Below are 26292 nucleotides of genomic sequence, written 5' to 3' on the forward strand. Positions count from 1 at the left end.
GTGGTTAGATTGCTATACCTGCTATGTGATCTGGTTAGATTGCTATACCTGCTATATAATCTGGTTAGATCACTATACCTGCTATGTGATCTGGTTAGATCGCGATACCTGCTATGTGATCTGGTTAGATCGTGATACCTGCTATGTGATCTGGTTAGATTGCTACACCTGCTATGTGATCTGGTTAGATTGTTATACCTGCTATGTGATCTGGTTAGATTGTTATGCCTGCTATGTGATCTGGTTAGATCAATATGTTGGCTATTCCTCCTGGCAGATTTGTGAAATAACTTTGTTTTTTCAACTTTTCCATTATAGAAAGCACCTGATGAAGTAAAGGAGTTGAGTGAAAGGCCTCAGGCATTTTTTTTTATTAACACACTGGCCGTCTCCCACCAAGGTAGGGTGACCCGAAAAAGAAAAACTTTCACCATCATTCACTTTATCACTGTCTTGCCAGAGGCTTGCTACACTACAGTCTAAAACTGCAACATTAACACCCCTCTTTCAGAGTGCAGATGCTGTACTTCCCATCTCCAGGACTCAAGTCCGGCCTGCCAGTTTCCCTGAATCTCTTCATAAATGTTACTTGCTCACACTCCAACAACAGTACATCAAGTCCTAAAAACCATTTGCCTCCATTCGCTCCTATCTAACACTCTCACGCATGCTTTCTGCAAGTCCAAGCCCCTCTCACACAAAATCTCCTTTACCCCCACCCTCCAAACTTTCCTAGGCCGACCCCTACTCTGCCCTCCCTCCACTACAGATTTATACATTCTTGAAATCATTCTATTTTGTTCCACCCACTCTACATGTCCAAACCACCTTAACCCTTCATCAGCCCTCTGGATAATAGTTTCGGTAATCCCGCACCTCCTAATAATTTCCAAACTATGAATTCTCTGTATTATATTCACACCACATATTACCCTCAGACACGACATCTCCACTGCCTCCAGCCTTCTCCATGTTGCAACATTCACCACCCATACTTCACACCCATACAAGAGCATTGGTATAACTATACTCTCATTCATTCCCTCTTCGCTTCCAAGGACAAAGTTCTTCGTCTACACAGACTCGTAAGTGCACCACTCACCTTTCTTCCCTCATCAATTCTATGAGTCACCTCATCTTTCATAGACCCATTTGCTGACACATCCACTCCTAAATATCTGAATATGATAACTCTCACTTTGTGTTAGATTCTTTATCTTTTAACCTCACTCACTATGCAACTTTATCGACATGATGTGCTTGTGTATGTTGTACAATTCTCTCTGCTTGTTCAACTCTCGGTAACTAACACCCAGGTACCTATAGTTGTGTGCAAATTAATTGGGACAGGAGCAGTGGTGGCTCGTAGTGCCAGTAATACCTATACTATCGTACAACATCAAACTTTTATTTTTAATAATTTATCTCGTTTCAACAAAAAAATAAAAAATTCCCTTATAAATACATTGAAAACAACATACAACAGATTTTTCCTGTAATATATTTGTCAGTTGCAAATTATTTTAGCATAAGGTTGAAGCCACACATCCTGCAGTGAGCATCTGGGGGATACTGCAGCTCTGCAGCTTGACTGAATCGTACAGAGTGAACCATACACTGATCATATGGGAGATTATAAATTACCCACATTCAGATAGATAGAAAAAATGCAAGTATTTCCTGTGTTTGGGACTTTCATCAGGTGATAGTAAAAGAGTTGGAAGGAAGAGCATGATGAGGGTCTCAAGCAGACTGGAAATACTTGTGTTTTTTCTGCACTGTTAAATGTGGGTTATCTGTATGATTCCAGATGTTCCTTGTCTAACAACCACTACAAAGATTCCAGAGGTTCCTTGTCTAACAACCACTACAATGATTCCAGATGTTCCTTGTCTAACAATCATTACAATGATTCCAGAGGTTCCTTGTCTAACAACCACTACAATGATTCCAGATGTTCCTTGTCTAACAACCACTACAATGATTCCAGATGTTCCTTGTCTAACAACCACTACAATGATTCCAGATTCCAGATGTTCCTTGTCTAACAACCACTTCAATGATTCCAGATGTTCCTTGTCTAACAACCACTACAATGATTCCAGATGTTCCTTGTCTAACAACCACTACAATGATTCCAGAGGTTCCTTGTCTAACAACCACTACAAACATTCCAGATGTTCCTTGTCTAACAACCACTACAATGATTCCAGATGTTCCTTGTTTCCTTGTCTAACAACCACTACAATGATTCCAGATGTTTCTTGTCTAACAACCACTACAATGATTCCAGATGTTCCTTGTTTCCTTGTCTAACAACCACTACAATGATTCCAGATGTTCCTTGTCTAACAACCACTACAAACATTCCAGATGTTCCTTGTCTAACAACCACTACAATGATTCCAGATGTTCCTTGTTTCCTTGTCTAACAACCACTACAATGATTCCAGATGTTTCTTGTCTAACAACCACTACAATGATTCCAGATGTTCCTTGTTTCCTTGTCTAACAACCACTACAATGATTCCAGATGTTCCTTGTCTAACAACCACTACAATGATTCCAGATGTTCCTTGTTTCCTTGTCTAACAACCACTACAATGATTCCAGATGTTCCTTGTCTAACAACCACTACAAACATTCCAGATGTTCCTTGTCTAACAACCACTACAATGATTCCAGATGTTCCTTGTCTAACAACCACTACAATGATTCCAGATGTTCCTTGTTTCCTTGTCTAACAACCACTACAAACATTCCAGATGTTCCTTGTCTAACAACCACTACAAACATTCCAGATGTTCCTTGTCTAACAACCACTACAATGATTCCAGATGTTCCTTGTCTAACAACCACTTCAATGATTCCAGATGTTCCTTGTCTAACAACCACTACAAAGATTCCAGATGTTCCTTGTCTAACAACCACTTCAATGATTCCAGATGTTCCTTGTCTAACAACCACTATAATGATTCCAGATGTTCCTTGTCTAACAACCACTACAAAGATTCCAGATGTTCCTTGTCTAACAACCACTACAAACATTCCAGATGTTCCTTGTCTAACAACCACTACAAACATTCCAGATGTTCCTTGTCTAACAACCACTACAAACATTCCAGATGTTCCTTGTCTAACAACCACTACAAACATTCCAGATGTTCCTTGTCTAACAACCACTACAAACATTCCAGATGTTCCTTGTCTAACAACCACTACAAACATTCCAGATGTTCCTTGTCTAACAACCACTACAAACATTCCAGATGTTCCTTGTCTAACAACCACTACAAACATTCCAGATGTTCCTTGTCTAACAACCACTACAAACATTCCAGATGTTCCTTGTCTAACAACCACTACAATGATTCCAGATGTTCCTTGTCTAACAACCACTACAAACATTCCAGATGTTCTTTGTCTAACAACCACTACAATGATTCCAGAGGTTCCTTGTCTAACAACCACTACAAACATTCCAGATGTTCCTTGTCCAACAAACACTACAATGATTCCAGATGTTCCTTGTCTAACAACCACTACAATGATTCCAGATGTTCCTTGTCTAACAACCATGACAAACATTCCAGATGTTCCTTGTCTAACAACCACTACAATGATTCCAGATGTTCCTTGTCTAACAACCACTACAAACATTCCAGATGTTCCTTGTCTAACAACCACTACAAACATTCCAGATGTTCCTTGTCTAACAACCACTACAATGATTCCAGATGTTCCTTGTCTAACAACCACTACAAACATTCCAGATGTTCCTTGTCTAACAACCACTACAATGATTCCAGATGTTCCTTGTCTAACAACCACTTCAATGATTCCAGATGTTCCTTGTCTAACAACCACTACAAACATTCCAGATGTTCCTTGTCTAACAACCACTACAATGATTCCAGATGTTCCTTGTCTAACAACCACTACAAACATTCCAGATGTTCCTTGTCTAACAACCACTACAAACATTCCAGATGTTCCTTTTCTAACAACCACTACAATGATTCCAGATGTTCCTTGTCTAACAACCACTACAATGATTCCAGATGTTCCTTGTCTAACAACCACTACAAACATTTCAGATGTTCCTTGTCCAACAAACACTACAATGATTCCAGGTGTTCCTTGTCTAACAACCACTACAAACATTTCAGATGTTCCTTGTCCAACAAACACTACAAACATTCCAGATGTTCCTTGTCTAACAACCACTACAATGATTCCAGATGTTCCTTGTCTAACAACCACTACAATGATTCCAGATGTTCCTTGTCTAACAACCACTACAATGATTCCAGATGTTCCTTGTCTAACAACCACTACAATGATTCCAGATGTTCCTTGTCTAACAACCACTACAATGATTCCAGATGTTCCTTGTCTAGCAACCACTACAAACATTCCAGATGTTCCTTGTCTAACAACCACTACAAACATTCCAGATGTTCCTTGTCTAACAACCACTACAATGATTCCAGATGTTCCTTGTCTAACAACCACTACAATGATTCCAGATGTTCCTTGTCTAACAACCACTACAATGATTCCAGATGTTCCTTGTCTAACAGCCACTACAATGATTCCAGATGTTCCTTGTCTAACAACCACTACAATGATTCCAGATGTTCCTTGTCTAACAACCACTACAATGATTCCAGATGTTCCTTGTCTAACAACCACTACAATGATTCCAGATGTTCCTTGTCTAACAGCCACTACAATGATTCCAGATGTTCCTTGTCTAACAACCACTACAATGATTCCAGATGTTCCTTGTCTAACAACCACTACAATGATTCCAGATGTTCCTTGTCTAACAACCACTACAAAGATTCCACATGTTCCTTGTCTAACAACCACTACAATGATTCCAGATGTTCCTTGTCTAACAGCCACTACAATGATTCCAGATGTTCCTTGTCTAACAACCACTACAATGATTCCAGATGTTCCTTGTCTAACAACCACTACAAACATTCCAGATGTTCCTTGTCTAACAACCACTACAATGATTCCAGATATTCCTTGTCTAACAACCACTACAATGATTCCAGATGTTCCTTGTCTAACAACCACTACAATGATTCCAGATGTTCCTTGTTTCCTTGTCTAACAACCACTACAATGATTCCAGATGTTCCTTGTCTAACAACCACTACAATGATTCCAGATGTTCCTTGTCTAACAACCACTACAATGATTCCAGATGTTCCTTGTCTAACAACCACTACAATGATTCCAGATGTTCCTTGTCTAACAACCACTACAAACATTCCAGATGTTCCTTGTCTAACAGCCACTACAATGATTCCAGATGTTCCTTGTCTAACAACCACTACAAACATTCCAGATGTTCCTTGTCTAACAGCCACTACAATGATTCCAGATGTTCCTTGTCTAACAACCACTACAATGATTCCAGATGTTCCTTGCCTAACAACCACTACAATGATTCCAGATGTTCCTTGTCTAACAACCACTACAATGATTCCAGATGTTCCTTGTCTAACAACCACTACAATGATTCCAGATGTTCCTTGTCTAACAACCACTACAAACATTCCAGATGTTCCTTGTCTAACAACCACTACAAACATTCCAGATGTTCCTTGTCTAACAACCACTACAAACATTCCAGATGTTCCTTGTCTAACAACCACTACAATGATTCCAGATGTTCCTTGCCTAACAACCACTACAATGATTCCAGATGTTCCTTGTCTAACAACCACTACAAACATTCCAGATGTTCCTTGTCTAACAACCACTACAAACATTCCAGATGTTCCTTGTCTAACAACCACTACAATGATTCCAGATGTTCCTTGTCTAACAACCACTACAAACATTCCAGATGTTCCTTGTCTAACAACCACTACAAACATTCCAGATGTTCCTTGTCTAACAACCACTACAATGATTCCAGATGTTCCTTGTCTAACAACCACTACAATGATTCCAGATGTTCCTTGTTTCCTTGTCTAACAACCACTACAATGATTCCAGATGTTCCTTGTCTAACAACCACTACAAACATTCCAGATGTTCCTTGTCTAACAACCACTACAAACATTCCAGATGTTTCTTGTCTAACAACCACTACAATGATTCCAGATGTTCCTTGTCTAACAACCACTACAATGATTCCAGATGTTCCTTGTCTAACAACCACTACAATGATTCCAGATGTTTCTTGTCTAACAACCACTACAATGATTCCAGATGTTCCTTGTCTAACAACCACTACAATGATTCCAGATGTTCCTTGTCTAACAACCACTACAATGATTCCAGATGTTCCTTGTCTAACAACCACTACAATGATTCCAGATGTTCCTTGTCTAACAACCACTTCAATGATTCCAGATGTTCCTTGTCTAACAACCACTACAATGATTCCAGATGTTCCTTGTCTAACAACCACTACAATGATTCCAGATGTTCCTTGTTTCCTTGTCTAACAACCACTACAATGATTCCAGATGTTTCTTGTCTAACAACCACTACAAACATTCCAGATGTTCCTTGTCTAACAACCACTACAATGATTCCAGATGTTCCTTGTCTAACAACCACTACAAACATTCCAGATGTTCCTTGTCTAAGAACCACTACAATGATTCCAGATGTTCCTTGTCTAACAACCACTACAATGATTCCAGAGGTTCCTTGTTTCCTTGTCTAAGAACCACTACAATGATTCCAGATGTTCCTTGTCTAACAACCACTACAATGATTCCAGATGTTCCTTGTCTAACAACCACTACAATGATTCCAGATGTTCCTTGTCTAACAACCACTACAATGATTACAGATGTTCCTTGTCTAACAACCACTACAATGATTCCAGATGTTCCTTGTCTAACAACCACTACAATGATTCCAGAGGTTCCTTGTTTCCTTGTCTAAGAACCACTACAATGATTCCAGATGTTCCTTGTCTAACAACCACTACAAACATTCCAGATGTTCCTTGTCTAACAACCACTACAATGATTCCAGATGTTCCTTGTCTGTCTAACAACCACTACAATGATTCCAGATGTTCCTTGTCTAACAACCACTACAATGATCACAGATGTTCCTTGTCTAACAACCACTACAATGATTCCAGATGTTCCTTGTCTGTCTAACAACCACTACAATGATTCCAGATGTTCTTTGTCTAACAACCACTACAATGGTTCCAGATGTTCCTTGTCTAACAACCACTACAAACATTCCAGATGTTCCTTGTCTAACAACCACTACAATGATTCCTGATGTTCCTTGTCTAACAACCACTACAAACATTCCAGATGTTCCTTGTCTAACAACCACTGCAATGATTCCAGATGTTCCTTGTCTAACAACCACTACAATGATTCCAGATGTTCCTCGTCTAACAACCACTACAATGATTCCAGATGTTCCTTGTCTAGCAACCACTACAAACATTCCAGATGTTCCTTTTCTAACAACCACTACAATGATTCCAGATATTCCTTGTCTAACAACCACTACAATGATTCCAGATGTTCCTTGTCTAATAACCACTACAACCATTTATATGCATTTATAAATGCATATAAATGCGAGACAACAAGTTTACACTAAATTATATTAAGTTAGTAATAGAACCAGGCATTAAAAAACACAATAAAAAGTTAAATACATACACAATACATTCATTACTTTTCTTAAAATATTTGTAATCTTAATGTAGGGCGAGAGGTGAGTAGTACTTATTTGTAGGAAGTCAGGTGTAGGTAGCACTGGCTCCCTGTCTCATACTTAATATATGATATTTAAAACAGCCCAAAGAGTTAAAATACACATGCAGTACACTCATTATTTACCTTAAAATGTGTAGTCTTAATGTAGGAAGAGAGGTGAGTAGTATTTATTTGTATGAAGTCAGTGTAGGTAGCCAATAGGTGTAGTTGGTAGGTGTAGCCTGCCTGGGCTATGCCTACCGGATACCTACACTGTGGCACAGAGCCATATTATTAGCATCGACACACCTTGTTCACTGAATTTAATCGTTTGTAACAACTACCTCTACATGCCATCATCATAAACGAAGGGAGAAGTAATGAATAAGTCATGCCAAAAATTGTAAACAAAAGTGGAGTGGGGGAGTGGCTGGGCCAAATGCAGATTCATACATGTTTTCTCTGGTGCCTGACCACAGAAAATGTAATGTTGTCCCTCTGCCCGGCTACCACACAGGTCCACAAGTATTATTATCAGAGCACATATGAAATATGCAATAAATGCCAGACAACAAGTTTACACTAACTTATATTAAGTTAGCAATAGAAATAGGCATTAAAAACACAATAAAAGGTAAGATACACACAGAGAATGCTTATTACTTACTTTAATACAGTGGACCCTCGACCAACGATGGCATCGATTAACGATAAATCTGACTAGTGATACATTTTAACGCAAAATTTTGCCTCAACTAGCACTTAAAAACCCGACCAGTGCTATTCGTTCCGTACCATACGCGTCCACTTTGGCCTGAGCGCGCCTCACTTGTCCCTTTGGTGACAGTGTTTACAAGCCAGCCAGCCACCGCAGTCGCTTCCAAACATACAACTGGAACATTTCATATTATCACAGCCTTTTTAGTGATTGCACCTGCAAAATAAGTCACCATGGGCCCCAAGAAACCTTCTAGTGCCAACCCTACAGCAAAAAGGGTGAGAATTACTATGGAGATGAAGAAAGAGATCATTGATAAATATGAAAGTGGAGTGCGTATATCTGAGCTGGTCAGGTTGTATAATAAACCCCAATAAACCATCGCTACTATTGTGGGCAAGAAAACGGAAATCAAGGAAGCTGTTCTTGCCAAAGGTGCAACTATGTTTTCGAAACTGAGATTGCAAGTTATAGAAGATGTTTAGAGACTTTTATTGGTGTGGATAAACGAGAAACAGATAGCAGGAGACAGCATCTCTCAAGCGATCATATGTGAAAAGGCTAGGAAGTTGCATGATGATTTAATTAGACAAATGCCAGCAACTAGTGATGTGAGTGAATTTAAGGCCAGCAAAGGTTGGTTTGAGAGATTTAAGAATCGTAGTGGCATTCATAGTGTGATAAGGCATGGTGAGGCTGCCAGTTCGGACCACAAATCGCCTGAAAAATATGTGCAGGAATTCAAGGAGTACATAGACAGTGAAGGACTGAAACCTGAACAAGTGTTTAATTGTGACGAAACAGGCCTGTTTTGGAAGAAAATGCCAAGCAGGACGTACATTACTCAGGAGGAAAAGGCACTCCCAGGACATAAGCCTATGAAAGACAGGCTTACTCTGTTGATGTGTGCCAATGCTAGTGGTGATTGCAAAGTGAAGCCTTTATTGGTGTATCACTCTGAAACTCCCAGAGTGTTCAGGAAAAACAATGTCCTCAAGGCTAATTTGTGTGTGCTGTGGAGGGCAAACAGTAAGGCATGGGTCACTAGGGACTTTTTCTATGACTGATTACATCATGCATTTGCCCCCAATGTGAAAAATTACCTAATTGAAAAGAAATTAGACCTTAAGTGCCTCCTGGTATTAGACAATGCTCCTGGTCATCCTTCAGACTTGGCAGAGCGACTTTCTAGGGACATGAGCTTCATTAAGGTGAAGTTTTTGCCTCCTAATACCACTCCTCTCCTGCAGCCCATGGACCAGCAGGTTATTTCCAACTTCAAGAAACTGTACACAAAAGCTATGTTTGAAAGGTGCTTTGTAGCGACCTCAGAAACTCAACTGACTCTAAGAGAGTTTTGGAAAGATCATTTTACCATCCTCAATTGTGTAAACATTATAGGTAAGGCTTGGGAGGAAGTGACTAAGAGGACATTCAACTCTGCTTGGAAAAACTGTGGCCAGAATGTGTAGACAAAAGGGATTTTGAAGGGTTTGAGGCTAACCCTGAGAATCCTATGCCAGTTGAGGAATCCATTGTGGCATTGGGGAAGTCCTTGGGGTTGGAGGTTAGTGGGGAGGATGTGGAAGAGTTGGTGGTGGAGGACAGTGAAGAACTAACCACTGATGAGCTGCTAGATCATCTTCAACAGCAAGAGGGCACACCTGAGGAAACTGCTTCGGAGGAGGGGAGAGAGAAATTGAAGAAGTTGCCTACTTCTAAGATAAAGGAAATGTGTGCAAAGTGGCTTGAAGTGCAAACCTTTTTTGATGAAAATCACCCTGACACAGCTACTGCAAGCCGTGTTGGCAACCTGTACACTGACAATGTTGTGAACCACTTTAGGAAAGTCATAAAGGAATGAGAGGTACAGGCCTCTATGGACAGATATGTTGTATACAGTGGACCCCCGCATACCGTACGCATCACATAATGTTCAATCCGCATACAGCTCGCCTTTATCGCAAAAATTTTGCCTCGCATACCGCTCAAAAACCTGCTCACCGCTCTTCGTCCGAGATGCGTCCAATGTGCACCCTTAGCCAGCCTCACATGTGCTGCCGGTGGCATTGTTTACCAGCCAGCCTCCGCGGTAACATCCAAGCATACAATCGGAACATTTCGTATTATTACAGTGTTTCTGGTGATTTTATCTGGAAAATAAGTGACCATGGGCCCCAAGAAAGCTTCTAGTGCCAACCCTACAGGAATAAGGGTGAGAATTACTATAGAGATGAAGAAAGAGATCATTGATAAGTATGAAAGTGGAGTGCGTGTCGCCGACCTGGCCAGGTTGTACAAGAAACCCCAATCAACCATCGCTACTATTGTGGGCAACAGAAAGGCAATCAAGGAAGCTGTTCTTGCCAAAGGTTCAACTGTGTTTTCGAAACAGAGATCGCAAGTGATGGAAGATGTTGAGAGACTCTTATTGGTGTGGATAAATGAAAAACAGCTAGCAGGAGATAGCGTCTCTCAAGCGATCATAAGCGAAAAGGCTAGGAAGTTGCATGAGGATTTAATTAAAAAAATGCCTGCAACTAGTGATGATGTGAGTGAATTTAAGGCCAGCAAAGGTTGGTTTGAGAGATTTAACCCTTTGACTGTTTCAGGCCCCTCTCTGAAACTGTCATTCTATGTCGCCAAATATTCAAAAAAAAAAAAATTATTTTTTCTTATGAAAATGTTAAGATTATTTTTCTGAGTGTTTTAGTCCAAAAAAAAAAATTTTTTGCCATCGGTACTTACCGAGATATAGAGCCGTGAAGTTTGCAGAAAATGAGCCGCGTATGGCAACAGCGGCGACTGCCGCTCACCCGGTAAACTTTAGTTTACTTGTAATTGAAGGTTTTTTGTTTTTTTCACTATTTTATTTTTTCACATAACTTATGTGGCCTATGAGACCAAAGTAAGGTGCAATGTACATATATACACTCGTTGTATACAACACAATAAGCACACAAACATAATTATCAATATATTGTTTACAAAACTTGTTTACAAAAACAAACAAACAATTCTTCTTCTCCTCTTCCTCTTCTCTCTCCTCCTCTTCCTCCTCTTCCTCCTCCTCCTCCTCTCCTCCTCCTCCTCTCCTCCTCTTCCTCCTCTTTCTCTTCCTCTTCCTCCTCCTCTTTCTCCTCTTCATCCTCCTCCTCTTCCTCCTCCTCCTCCTCCTTCCTCCTCCTCCTTCCTCCTCCTCCTCCTCCTCTCCTCCTCCTCTCTCCTTCTCCTTCTCCTCCTCCTCCTTCTCCTCCTCCTCCTCCTCCTCCTTCTCCTCCTCCTTCTCCTCCCCCTTCTCCTTCTCCTCCTCCTCCTCCTCCTCCTCCTCGTCTTGTGTGGGAGTGTGTGGCTTATAATTGTTTTGAGTCAGAAGTCGGCAGCTGTCAAAGTGACATATTGTCTCATTACTCACTCCCCCTACTGCCTGTCAAAACAATGGGGTCGGATGCTGCTTCCCCTCCTCCATTCTATCTAATTATCTTTCTCCCTCATTCTATATCTTTCAATCTGTCTCTCTTTCTATCTGTCTGCCTATCTCTGTCTCACAGGTACACATAAATACAAGTATACATAGTGTAAATTACCTAGGATAACCCAAGAAATCCAGACAAAGTGCTATACTCTGCTTGAAGATGTGAGTAAAAGTGATGACACAGTCTTGTGGCTCTCTCTGAGACAGAGAGCTAGATGGACAGACAGGGAGCTTGACAGACAGACAAATAGACAGACAGAAATGTTTGTGTACCAGCAAAAACAAAGGGAGGGCGATGGTCATGTAATATTACCCTCCTTTACGCTCATCAAAGTCAGCTCTTATCAGATGTTATCTCCCCTTATCTTGTCACTGTCATGGGGTGGACTTTTTTTTTTCTTGCTTCAAGGGAACAATATTATTACATCTTCTTCTTCTTCCTCCTCCTCCTCCTCCACTTCTCCTCCTCCTCCTCCTCCTCCTCTTCTCCTCCTCTTCATCCCCACCTCCTCCTTCCTCCTCCCCCTCCTCCTCCACTTCCTCCCCTCCTCCCCCTCATCCTCCTCCATTGCTTTTGGTCTCAAACTCCTCCAAATCATGAAATTGATCTTCACTGACACTTCCATCTGTGTTAGAGCATCACTTGGGAAGAGAAGAGTCCCAGATTTGCTGGGGAATCACATATTTCTTACCGCTAGACATGCTGAAAATGGACAACTGAAATGGCATTCCCACAATGCACCACTGGCTCCCCGATTTTTTTTATATGGTGCACACTGACCATGGAGACCCATTCTCTCACATGTGGGCCTACCAGCTTTCTCCTGCTTGATTTGAAGCTGCTAGAATTTATGCGTATAAATACGTCAGAAACATTGGCTCGTAAGACGTATTTATACGTCGGAAACAGTCAAAGGGTTAAGAAGCGTAGTGGCATACATAGTGTGATAAGGCATGGTGAGGCTGCCAGTTCGGACCACAAAGCGGCTGAAAAATATGTGCAGGAATTCAAGGAGTACATAGACAGTGAAGGACTGAAACCTGAACAAGTGTTTAATTGTGATGAAACAGGCCTGTTTTGGAAGAAAATGCCAAGCAGGACCTACATTACTCAGGAGGAAAAGGCACTCCCAGGACATAAGCCTATGAAAGACAGGCTTACTTTGTTGATGTGTTCCAATGCTACTGGTGATTGCAAAGTGAAGCCTTTATTAGTGTATCACTCTGAAACTCCCAGACCGTTCAGGCAAAAGAATGTCCTCAAGGAGAATTTGTGTGTGCTGTGGAGGGCAAACAGTAAGGCATGGGTCACTAGGGACTTTTTCTATGACTGGTTACACCATGCATTTGCCCCCAATGTGAAAGATTACCTAACTGAAAAGAAATTAGAACTTAAGTGCCTCCTGGTGTTAGACAATGCCCCTGGTCATCCTACAGACGTGGCAGAGCGACTTTATGGGGACATGAAATTCATTAAGGTGAAGTTTTTGCCTCCTAATACCACTCCTCTCCTGCAGCCCATGGACCAGCAGGTTATTGCAAACTTCAAAAAACTGTACACAAAAGCTCTGTTTGAAAGGTGCTTTGTAGTGACCTCAGAAACTCAACTGACTCTAAGAGAGTTTTGGAGAGAGCACTTTAATATCCTCAATTGTGTAAACCTTATAGGTAAGGCTTGGGAGGGAGTGACTAAGAAGACCTTGAACTCTGCTTGGAAGAAACTGTGGCCAGAATGTGTAGACAAAAGGGATTTTGAAGGGTTTGAGGCTAACCCTGAGAGGATTATGCCAGTTGAGGAATCCATTGTGGCATTGGGAAAGTCCTTGGGGTTGGAGGTTAGTGGGGAGGATGTGGAAGAGTTGGTGGAGGAGGACAATGAAGAACTAACCACTGATGAGCTGATAGATCAACTTCAACAGCAAGAGGCCAGACCTGAGGAAACTGGTTCAGAGGAGGGGAGAGAGAAATTGAAGAAGTTGCCTACTACAAAGATTAAGGAAATCTGTGCAAAGTGGCTTGAAGTGCAAACCTTCATGGATGAAAATCACCCTCACACAGCTATTGCAAGCCGTGCTGGTGATTATTACACTGACAATGTTGTGAAACACTTTAGGGAAGTCATAAAGGAACGAGAGGTACAGGCCACTATGGACAGATATGTTGTGCGAAAGAAGTCCAGTGACTCTGAAGCTGGTCCTAGTGGCATTAAAAGAAGAAGGGAAGTAACCCCAGAAAAGGACTCGACACCTCAAGTCTTAATGGAAGGGGATTCCCCTTCTAAACACTAACACTCTCTCTCCCCTCCTCCCATCCCATCAATCATCACCAGATCTTCAATAAAAGTAAGTGTCATGTAATTGTGCATGCCTTTTTCAGTTTGTGTGTATTAAAATTAACATTTCATGTGGTAAAAAAAAAATTTTTTTTTCATACTTTTGGGTGTCTTGCACGGATTAATTTGATTTCCATTATTTCTTATGGGGAAAATTCATTCGCATACCGATTATTTCGCATAACAATGACCCCTCTTGCACGGATTAAAATCGGTATGCGGGGGTCCACTGTACTAAAATTTTTACCTCACAATATTTTTTTTATTATAATAATTACCTCACAATACAAATACTCTTACATTGTATACAAGTTATACAAGTTAGTACAGAATAAACAAACAGCAACACTCCCATTCTCAGGCAACACACCATTTTTAGAGTGAATGAAGATATTATTATTATCATTATCATAATAAGAAAGCGCTAAACCCACAAGGGTCGTGAATTGCTATACAAAGAGTGAATGCATACGAAAGGAATATTTTTCTAGTTACTGTCCTGCCAAGTGAGTGTAAAACGAAAGCCTGTAATAGTTTTACATGATGGTAGGATTGCTGGTGTCCATTTTTCTATCTCATAAACATGCAAGGTTTCAGGTACGTCTTGTTACTTCTACTTACACTTAGGTCACACTACACTTACATGTACAAGCATATATATACACATCTCTGTGGGTTTTCTTCTATTTTCTTACTAGTTCTTGTTCTTGTTTATTTCCTCTTATCTCCATGGGATACTGCTGTACAGGAGGGCCCCACTTATACAGCAGGTTAGGTTCCAGGCTACTGCTGTACAGGAGGGTCCCACTTATACAGCAGGTTAGGTTCTGGGTTACTGCTGTACAGGAGGGCTCCACTTATACAGCAGGTTAGGTTCTGGGTTACTGCTGTACAGGAGGGCCCCACTTATACAGCAGGTTAGGTTCTGGGTTACTGCTGTACAGGAGGGCCCCACTTATACAGCAGGTTAGGTTCTGGGTTACTGCTGTACAGGAGGGCCCCACTTATACAGCAGGTTAGGTTCCAGGCTACTGCTGTACAGGAGGGCCCCACTTATACAGCAGGTTAGGTTCCAGGCTACTGCTGTACAGGAGGGCCCCACTTATACAGCAGGTTAGGTTCCAGGCTACTGCTGTACAGGAGGGCCCCACTTATACAGCAGGTTAGGTTCTGGGCTACTGCTGTACAGGAGGGCCCCACTTATACAGCAGGTTAGGTTCCAGGCTACTGCTGTACAGGAGGGCCCCACTTATACAGCAGGTTAGGTTCCAGGCTACTGCTGTACAGGAGGGCCCCACTTACACAGCAGGTTAGGTTCTGGGCTACTGCTGTACAGGAGGGCCCCACTTATACAGCAGGTTAGGTTCCAGGCTACTGCTGTACAGGAGGGCCCCACTTATACAGCAGGTTAGGTTCCAGGCTACTGCTGTACAGGAGGGCCCCACTTATACAGCAGGTTAGGTTCCGTGCTACTGCTGTACAGGAGGTCCCCACTTATACAGCAGGTTAGGTTCCAGGCTACTGCTGTACAGGAGGGCCCCACTTATACAGCAGGTTAGGTTCCAGGCTACTGCTGTACAGGAGGGCCCCACTTATACAGCAGGTTAGGTTCCAGGCTACTGCTGTACAGGAGGGCCCCACTTATACAGCAGGTTAGGTTCCAGGCTACTGCTGTACAGGAGGGCCCCACTTATACAGCAGGTTAGGTTTACTTATACAGCAGGTTAGGTTCCAGGCTACTGCTGTACAGGAGGGCAGGTTAGGTTCTGGGCTACTGCTGTACAGGAGGGCCCCACTTATACAGCAGGTTAGGTTCCAGGCTACTGCTGTACAGGAGGGCCCCACTTATACAGCAGGTTAGGTTCCAGGCTACTGCTGTACAGGAGGGCCCCACTTATACAGCAGGTTAGGTTCCAGGCTACTGCTGTACAGGAGGGCCCCACTTATACAGCAGGTTAGGTTCCAGGCTACTGCTGTACAGGAGGGCCCCACTTATACAGCAGGTTAGGTTCCAGGCTACTACTGCCCCACTGTACAGGAGGGCCCCACTTATACAGCAGGTTAGGTTCCAGGCTACTGCTGTACAGGAGGGCCCCACTTATACAGCAGGTTAGGTTCCAGGCTACTGCTGTACAGGAGGGCCCCACTTATACAGCAGGTTAGGTTCCAGGCTACTGCTGTACAGGAGGGCCCCACTTATACAGCAGGTTAGGTTCCAGGCTACTGCTGTACAGGAGGGCCCCACTTATACAGCAGGTTAGGTTCCAGGCTACTGCTGTACAGGAGGGCCCCACTTATACAGCAGGTTAGGTTCCAGGCTACTGCTGTACAGGAGGGCCCCACTTATACAGCAGGTTAGGTTCCAGGCTACTGCTGTACAGGAGGGCCCCACTTATACAGCAGGTTAGGTTCCAGGCTACTGCTGTACAGGAGGGCCCCACTTATACAGCAGGTTAGGTTCCTGGCTACTGCTGTACAGGAGGGCCCCACTTATACAGCAGGTTAGGTTCCAGGCTACTGCTGTACAGGAGGGCCCCACTTATACAGCAGGTTAGGTTCCAGGCTACTGCTGTACAGGAGGGCCCCACTTATACAGCAGGTTAGGTTCCAGGCTACTGCTGTACAGGAGGGCCCCACTTACACAGCAGGTTAGGTTCCTGGGCTACTGCTGTACAGGAGGGCCCCACTTATACAGCAGGTTAGGTTCCATGGATTTACCTAACACAACGTTTTCAGGAACGTAACTACAGTGTAATATAACAGTTTACTGTATGATGGGTAGATAACCTTTATTGTTAATAATGCAGCCTCTCCTCACTTAACGACAGAGTTCCATTCCTAAGACCATGTTGGTAAATGAATTCATCACTAAGTGAGGAACATACTATAATGGTAGTGGGTTTGTGTCAACCATCTTTGACATTGTTTTAATGTCACCTTTGCACGATTTATAACATTTCTTTTATATTTTTAAATGTATTTGCAGTAGTGTACTGTATATTGTAATAAACAGAATAGAGGAAATCAGCTCTAATATACATTATTTAGGTATGCATACTGGTCAGAGAGCCCGTCGTAACTCCGAGGCATCAGTAACGAGTACGTCGCTAAGTGAGGAGAGGCTGTATTTTATAGTGCCATGAGTCACACTTCCATGACGCACAGAGGTGTGATTCATGGCACTATAAAATATTGTATAATTATACTATTACTATCAATAAAGGTTATCTCTCTATCATATTTATTCTAGAATAATATTAGGTATAACATAAATAATGTAGAAGCGCGATAGACACATCCAAATTAATAAAAACTAGTTACTGCTCGCTGCTCCCTATGCTCTAGCTTCACCCACTTTGTAACAACACTAAATGGTGAATTAAATACATATACTAGAAAGAAAATTAGCATCTCGGCATCAAGCAGTCTCCAAGACTACATATTTTGTCTATAAATTTGTACAGTGGAACCTCTACTTGCGAGCATGTCCACGTGCGAGATTTTCCAAATTTGAGCAGTCGATGCGTCGATTTTTTGCTTCCATACGCAAGGCAGGTTCCTTGACGCCAGTGAGGGGCTCTTGCTCTTGATCTCGGAAATTGTATCTCATTTGTATGTTGGACTATCTTACTGAAACTTGGGCAATGTATGACGGAAAAATGCTTCTTAACATACACCAAAAATGAAAGAAATCTAAGGATAAATAATGGAGGTCACTTCTCAGCAATTAGCCACCCCTTAGCGGTAATTTCGAAAGGTTTTTATGGTTGTATTCTCGTTTTTTTTGGTCTCATTTGATAGAATGGAAGATATATTACAGAAATAGATATAATTTTGATTGCTTTCACGATGAGAAGTGCCTTGAAATTGAGCCCAACCTAGGAGAAATGGTCCAGTGCTTGGCTGTTTCAGGGTAAACAAATGACGTCACTGTCCATTCCAATATGCAGTCGTGAATGGGATAACATTAGTTTTACAATTATTGCAATAAGGAATAACAGTAAATCTTATATTTTTTGTGTGAAAAAAAATTACAAATTATTTATATAATAATAATAATAATAATAATAATAAAAATATGTATAATAATAATATGTATAATAATAATAAGTATAACGATAAGAGTATAATATAATACAATAATAATACAGTGGACCCCCGACATTTGATAAATCCGATATTCGATGCATTTTAACGCAAAAATTTCGCCTTGACATTCGATCGAAAACCTGCTATTCGATACGATTCGTACGAGACGTGTCCACATGTGGCCTGAACTGCCCCGTGTGTGCCAGTGTTTACAAGCTAGCCAGTGTGCGCGCATCTAAGGATACATTCGGTACATTCCATATTATCCATATTATCACTGTTTTTGGTGCTTGTTTCTTCAAAATAAGTAACCATGGGCCCCAAGAAAGCTTCTAGTGCCAACCCTTCGAGACAAAAGGTGCTAATGACTATTGAAATGAAGAAAGAGATAATTGCAAAGTACGAAAGTGGAGTGCGTGTGTCGGAGCTGGCCAGGTTGTATAGTAAACCCCAATCAACCATCTCGTGCTGGTGACTATTACACTGACAATGTTGTGAACCACTTTAGGAAAGTCATAAAGGAATGGGAGGTACAGGCCTCTATGGACAGATATGTTGTGTGACAGAAGTCCAGTGACTCTCAAGCTGGTCCTAGTGGCATTAAAAGAAGAAGGGAAGTAACCCCAGAAAAAGACTTGATACCTCAAGTCCTAATGGAATGGGATTCCCCTTCTAAACACTAACACCATCCACACTCTCCCCTCCTCCCATCCCATCAATCATCACCAGATCTTCATTAAAGGTAAGTGTCAATTATTCTATTGTTATTAATCTATTGTTATTGTTGTTATTGTAATTATTCTATTCCATTAAACTTAATATTTCATGTGGTAAATTTTTTTTCATACTTTTGGGTGTCTTGCACGGATTAATTTGATTTCCATTATTTCTTATGGGGAAAATTAATTCGACTTTCGATATTTTCGACATTCGATGAGCTCTCAGGAACGGATTAATATCGAATGTCGGGGGTCCACTGTAATAATAATAATAATATGTATAATAATAACACATATATAATAATAATGTACTAAATATAGTAATTATAATAATAGATGGCTTCAAAAGGCTGCCACTAGATGGCAGTGTTTACCACAACAAAGAGAGAGCGGTTGTGGCTGGTAGGCCTACATGTGAGAGAATGGGTCTGTGTGGTCGGTGTGTGCGGTAGAAACAAAATCTGGGACCCAGTGGTGCATTGTGGGAACACCATCTTAGTAAACAATGTCCACCATGCCTCGCGGTAAGAAGCTCCTCACTCCTCGGCGAATTGGGACACTTTTGTTCCCCAGTGACAGTTCTAATACAGATGGAAGTGCCAGTGAAGATGAGTTTCAAGGTTTTGGTGAGGTTTTGACCGAAACTAATGACCATAATATCGGTAATAGTGAGGAAAACCCAGACGACCCTCAGCCTTCCACCTCTGGTGCTGGGCCGTCTTGTTCACGTTCAGTTGTACCAGAATCCAAGAGGAAACTTCTATTTTCCCAAATCCCAGACTCAGATGAGAGCATGGGTGATGATAGTGATAGTGAATATGAACTACAAGCTCTTCAAACTAGTTCCAGTAGTGATAGTGAAGTGCAATATTCCCCAGTGAAGCGTCAGTATATACGACGATATATGCGCTCTGGTAGTGTGCCATATGCTATTCCAAGGGGAAGGAGTGCATCTCGGAGTACATCCCATGGCTGTACAACAGGAACAGAGAGTGAAAATGACGATGATACTGTTGCAATTGGGATGGAAAATGTGCGTGGTGGTAGTGGTGGTGGCGGTGAGGCACCAGCAGTGGGCCATGCTGCCACCCACGCTGCCACCCACGCCGCTGCCTCAGCTGATCTACAACAAAGGCCACCATCCCCCACCTCCACCCACAACCTCCACAACCACAACCTCCACAACCACAACCTCCACACACTGTCATTGTCCAGTACCCACCAGCAGACCGCACCTGGGATTGGCAGGAAGCTGTCAATTTTGTTCCAAATGCCCACCAGTTTGATGACAGCCAAAGTGGAATACGGCCATCTTGTACACTTGGGAACAATGCCACTGAACTGGAATGTTTCGAGTTATTCTTTGACGAACCCCTGATGGAAAGTATTGTCATGGAAAGCAACACATACTACGAGTACACCATGGCAAACACAATACTTTCACCAAAATCATGTCTACACCAGTGGAAGGAGGCAACTGTGGCTGAGATGTATCTTTTCTTTGCCACAATAATGCTTATGCCACATGTGTATAAGCACAAAGTGAAATCATACTGGTCAACAGACCGCCTGATTGCAACCCCAGGTTTCAGTGATATAATGCCAGTGAATTGATTTGTGCTAATGTTACATATGCTTCACTTATCAGACAAAACCAGGCCTGACAGAAACGGCAGGCTATATAAGATTAGGAATGTGTTTGTGTATCTGAAAGAGAAATTCAGTATGCATTTTTATCCCTTCAGGAAGCTTGTAATTGACGAATCTTTGATTCTGTTTAAAGGAAGACTCTCTTTCAAGCAGTACATACCAAGCAAGAGGAAACGCTTTGGTATAAAGTTGTTTGTGCTTTGTGATTGTTACAGTGGTCTGGTATTGGATATTACTGTGTACACTGGAAGTTATACATTGCAAAATACAAAGAAGTTATTGGGCATCTCTGGTAATGTGGTTAGAACAATGATAGAACCATACCTTGGTAAGGGGCATATATTACATACTGATAACTGGTACACGAGCCCCTCACTCAGTGATTTTTTGCGAGTGAACATGACAGATGTGTGTGGCACAGTGCGTGTAAATCGGAAACACATGCCCAGATTTGACGCTGCCACTCGTAGAGGTGAGGTGCAGGCATTTGCTGCCAATGACATCATGGCATTTCGGTGGCATGACAAACGAGATGTCACAGTGTTGTCATCAGTCCACCCTAATGAAATGGCAGACACTGGCAGGCAGCATAGAGAGAGCAATGAACCCATTCTAAAACTTGCAGCTGTGATTGATTACATCAATATGCGTTCAGTGGACCATGCAGATTGGGTTTGCTGATTGTGTATGCGTTATAAGTGATACATAAAACTCTTTTTCCATCTTCTGGACATTTCCATGCTCGCACAAAATTTTGCCATCGCATCCGCATACCTTGCTTTGATCGCAAAAATTTTGCCTCGCATACCGCTTAAAAACCTGCTCACCGCCCTTCGTCCGAGACGCGTCCAATGTGCGGCCTGAGCCACGCTCACATGTTCCGCCGGTGGCATTGTTTACCAGCCAGCCTCCGCGGTAACATCCAAGCATACAATCGGAACATTTCGTATTATTACAGTGTTTTTGGTGATTTTTTTCTGGAAAATAAGTGACCATGGGCCCCAAGAAAGCTTCTAGTGCCAACCCTACAGCAATAAGGGTGAGAATTACTATAGAGATGAAGAAAAAGATCATTGATAAGTATGAAAGTGGAGTGCGTGTCTCCGAGCTGGCCAGGTTGTATAATAAACCCCAATCAACCATCGCTACTATTGGTGGTACAGCTGCTGCTGCTGCTGTACCACTCAGTCTGCTGCTGCTGCTGCTGCTGTAGCATCGTCTGCTGCTGCTGTAGCATCGTCTGCTGCTGCTGTAGCATCGTCTGCTGCTGCTGTACCACCGTCAGCTGCTGCTGCTGCTGTAGCATCGTCTGCTGCTGCTGTAGCATCGTCTGCTGCTGCTGTAGTCACTGCTGCTCTGCTGCTGCTGTATCGTCTGTTGCTGCTGCACCGTCAGCTCTGCTGCTGCTGTAGCATCGTCTGTTGCTACTGTAGCATCGTCTGTTGCTGCTGTACCACCGTCAGCTGCTGCTGCTGCTGTAGTAGCGTCTGCTGCTGCTGTAGCATCGTCTGCTGCTGCTGTAGCATCGTCTGCTGCTGCTGTACCACCGTCAGCTGCTGCTGCTGCTGTAGCATCGTCTGCTGCTGCTGTAGCATCGTCTGCTGCTGCTGTAGCATCATCTGCTGCTGCTGCTGCTGCTGCTGTAGCATCGTCTGCTGCTGCTGTAGCATCGTCTGTTGCTGCTGTAGCATCGTCTGTTGCTGCTGTACCACCGTCAGCTGCTGCTGCTGCTGCTGCTGCTGTAGCACCGTTGTTGGTGTGGCTTATTGAGAATACCAAGAAACAATTAACCCCAGAGGATTTGCCACCCAGGATAACCCAAAAAAGTCAGTGTCATCGAAGACTGTCTAACTTATTTCCATTGGGGTCCTTAATCTTGTCTCCCAGGATGCAACCCACACCAGTCGACTAACACCCAGGTGAACAGGGAAAAATGCCTGGAACTAGTGCTCATATTGGTGAATTTAAAGCCAGCAAAGGTTGGTTTGAGAGATTTAAGAATCGTAGTGGCATACACAGTGTGATAAGGCCTGTTCTGGAAGAAAATGCCAAACAGGACCTACAGTACTCAGGAGGAAAAGGCACTCCCAGGACACAGTGTCTCATCAGTCATTGCTGCATCTTCAATAAAGGTAAGTGTCATTTATTCTTCATTTAGTAGAGTAGTACATGCACAATATATATTGTGCATGTACTACTCTACTATTGTGCATGTATCCTTCTCTTTGTGTGTAGGAAAATGTATATTTCATGTGGTAAAATTTTTTTTTTCATACTTTTGGGTGTCTTGCACGGATTAATTTGATTTCCATTATTTCTTATGGGGAAAATTCATTCGCATACCGAACATTTCGCATAACAAGCCAGCCCTCTTGCACGGATTAAGGTCGCTATGCGGGGGTCCACTGTAAACTACCTTCTCGTCTGAAGCATGGTGATCACTTCCTGCTAAAACTGCCTGCTACTGCTTTCAAGAAAAAGGCTCAGAAGAGGTGTTACGTCTGTGCACATACAAGGAAACGCCCACAACAACGCAGAGACACTTGTTTTATGTGTGAGGAGTGTAAAACACCACTGTGCATAACACCATGTTTCAAAGACTTCCACAGGCTGCAGAACTTCTAGAAACATTTCCTGTGACTGTATATGTGTATATAAAACATAGAAAAATAGCAATAAACAATATTTTATATCGTTCGTTTGTGTAAATATTTTTTATAAACAAAACAATGACAACAGTGTTTATGCCCTTATTGTGTAGTATTGAAAAAGAAAAAACTTACAAAATATTAGTAGATCATATTGGTCTCACAGGCCATAAAAGTTACTTGGAAAAAGAAAAATTAAAAAATAATAGAAATTAGTACATAAGAAAGTAAATAAAAGAATGCCGGGAGACGGCAGTCGGCGATGCTGACACATTGTCCCCCTTTTTCATCAACTTCACGCCTCCATATCTTGGTAAGTATTAATGGTAAAAAATTTTTGTTTAGCCTATAATATTTAAAAAAAAACTTGTTGAAAAAAAAATAAAAAAAAAATAATACATATATAACAACTGCTCTGGAGAAATTATTATTATTATTATTATTATTACCATCGACATACCTTGTTCACTGAGGTTAATCATTTCTTAAGCTGCAACGAGAGATGCAGAGAATATAAACACAGACAAACACATCGGTTAACCCCTTTACAGTGAACTTCTTTTGTACTTCCATTTCTTCTAACTCTATCTTGTACTATGGGGTGCACAATAAAGTACAAATATGTAGTCTTGGAGACTGAAATCTAGTGTACTGAGAGGTTGTAGGAAGAAGATTGAGATGCTTGATACTGAGATGCCACGCTACCCATTTCCATGACCTGAGTTCTCATATGGCATACAATACCGACTTATCAGAGAACCCGTAGTAACTCTGAGTTGCATAAGCAGTATGTTGGTAAATGAGGAGAGACTGTATATAGAGGAGCTGTATAAGAGAGTTGACTGTATGTAGAGGTACTTTACAAGCAAGTTGACTGTATATATGAAGGATGATTCTCCAGAACAAAACAGTCACTTACTCCATCAGGGTGGCGTCGGATCCTAACAATAGAGGTTGAGGCGGTAACTGTGATGTACGCCTGGCTGAGGCTGGACAGTCTCTGACTGTATGTAACTGGGATCACCCTGGCCAGAGTCACCCGGTTGCTCCATACCAGTAAGCGTGGTCCATCCTTTAGTAACTGGGACAGTCCCCCAGTTATCCTGTCAGAAAAACAATGCACTGAAACATTAGAAAACTGTGCAGTCAGCTTTATAAGAGAACTGACTGTATATTATAAATCCTTAAGACTAGGAATGAGATCTAAATAAAAACTAACTTATCGACAGACTGATTCACTGGATGACTCACCTGTCATCAAGATCAAGTCCTCTTTCCTGACAGCATCAGCACTAGGGTTGACCAGAGTCGTCAGCACTGTCAGTCAACCCATCAGACTCTGTCAAACATTAACAACTTTATTACTGTTGTTATTACTATTATTATTATTGTTATTGAACAAGATGTTACCAATTTTCTATGGTAACTGAAGGAAGAACAGTGATAGAACTGAAGGAACAGTGAAGGAAGAATAAAAACAGAACTGGATATGGGGATGTCTGGGAGGGTGGAGTTGGACACAGGGTATGTCCAGCAGGTGGAGTTAGACACAGGGGATGTCCAGAAGGTGGGAGTTGGACACAGAAAATGTCTGGGAGGTGGAGTTGGACAAGTGGGATGTCAGGAGGGCTTACAAGAGCTTTACACTGGAATTTAATGTCCCATATATATAGTATATAGAGGAGCTTTATAAGAGAACTGACTGTATACAGAAAGAGCTTTATAAGAGAACTGAATACATACAGAGGAACTTTATAAGAGAAGTGACTTTATTAGGCTTGTAAAGCTCCTGGAACACAGGACACAATAAAACCTGACCCAAGGAAGTTGAGGCAACTCAAACACCTCAGATCAACAAAGCCCTGCCCTACCATCATACTGGCCCTTCGAAGGCAATAACACAGTCATTAAGTTTGACCAACCTTGATATCCACCAAACAGTGATCCGCTGATGCCCCAACTGAAGCTCTTGAAGATATGATCCATCATGGACCGAGGTCGAGGGTGGTGAACCCTCCATCATGGCGGTGATAATTATCCAGATCGTCACCATCCTCTGAACCACTGTAACCACCACAAATATTCTGAACTTTGCCGTAAGATCAGGAAAATAGTGGTAATATATTCGGAACTTTGCATTAATAACAGTAAAATAAAAAAAATATATTTGGAACTTAGCAGTAAGATTAAGAAAGTAATGGAATTATATTCTGAACTTAGCAGTAAGATCAGGAAAATAATGGTAGAGTTATTATGAAAAGAATTAAGAGTAAGATGGAGAGCAGGATTGCATATGAACAAGGAGGCTTTAGGAAGGATAGGAGGTGTGTAGACCAAGTGTTTACAAAGAAGCATATAGGTGAACAGTATTTACAAAAGGGAAAAGAGGTTTTTATTGTATTTATAGATTTGGAAAAAGGCATATGACTGGATGGATAGGAGAGCAATGTGGCAGATATTGCAGGTGTATGGAAGAGGTGGTAGGTTACTGAAAGCAGTGAGGAGTCTTTACAAGGATAATGAGGCTCAAGTTAGAGTATGTAGGAGAGAGGGAGATTATTTCCTAGTAAAAGTAGGCCTTAGACAGGGATATGTGATGTCACCATGGTTGTTCAATGTATTTATAGGTGGGGTTGTAAGAGAAGTGAATGCTCAGGTGTTAGCAAGAGGTGTGGGGTTAAAAAGATAAAGAATGTAACACAAAGTGAGAGTTGTTACAGTTGCTTTTTACTGATGACACTCTGCTTTTTTGGGAGATTCTGAAGAGAAGTTGCAGAGGTTGATGGACAGAATCTGGGAGGGCATGTGAAAGAAGGCAATTAAAAGTGAACATAGGAAAGAGCAAGATGATAAGAACAAAAACATTAGGTAATGAAAGATTGGATATCAGACTGGAGGAGTATGGAAGAAGCGAATATGTTCAGATATTTGGGAGTGGACTTGTCAGCAGAT

At 41.9% G+C, this 26292-nt stretch overlaps 1 protein-coding gene across 1 annotated transcript; it reads right to left on the reverse strand.

The window, feature by feature from the left end:
• Positions 1-24244: 24244 nt before the first annotated feature.
• LOC128706211 (uncharacterized) lies at positions 24245-25404 on the reverse strand (the record flags this gene model as incomplete). The annotated part of the gene is given in 3 exon segments (XM_070081749.1): positions 24245-24443; positions 24592-24679; positions 25263-25404. A coding segment is annotated over 1 exon segment (79 nt), but the record flags the coding sequence as incomplete, so codon positions are not given.
• Positions 25405-26292: the final 888 nt, after the last annotated feature.

The sequence above is a fragment of the Cherax quadricarinatus genome, unplaced genomic scaffold, assembly GCF_038502225.1.
Source record: "Cherax quadricarinatus isolate ZL_2023a unplaced genomic scaffold, ASM3850222v1 Contig3974, whole genome shotgun sequence".
NCBI classification, from domain to species: Eukaryota; Metazoa; Arthropoda; class Malacostraca; order Decapoda; family Parastacidae; genus Cherax; species Cherax quadricarinatus.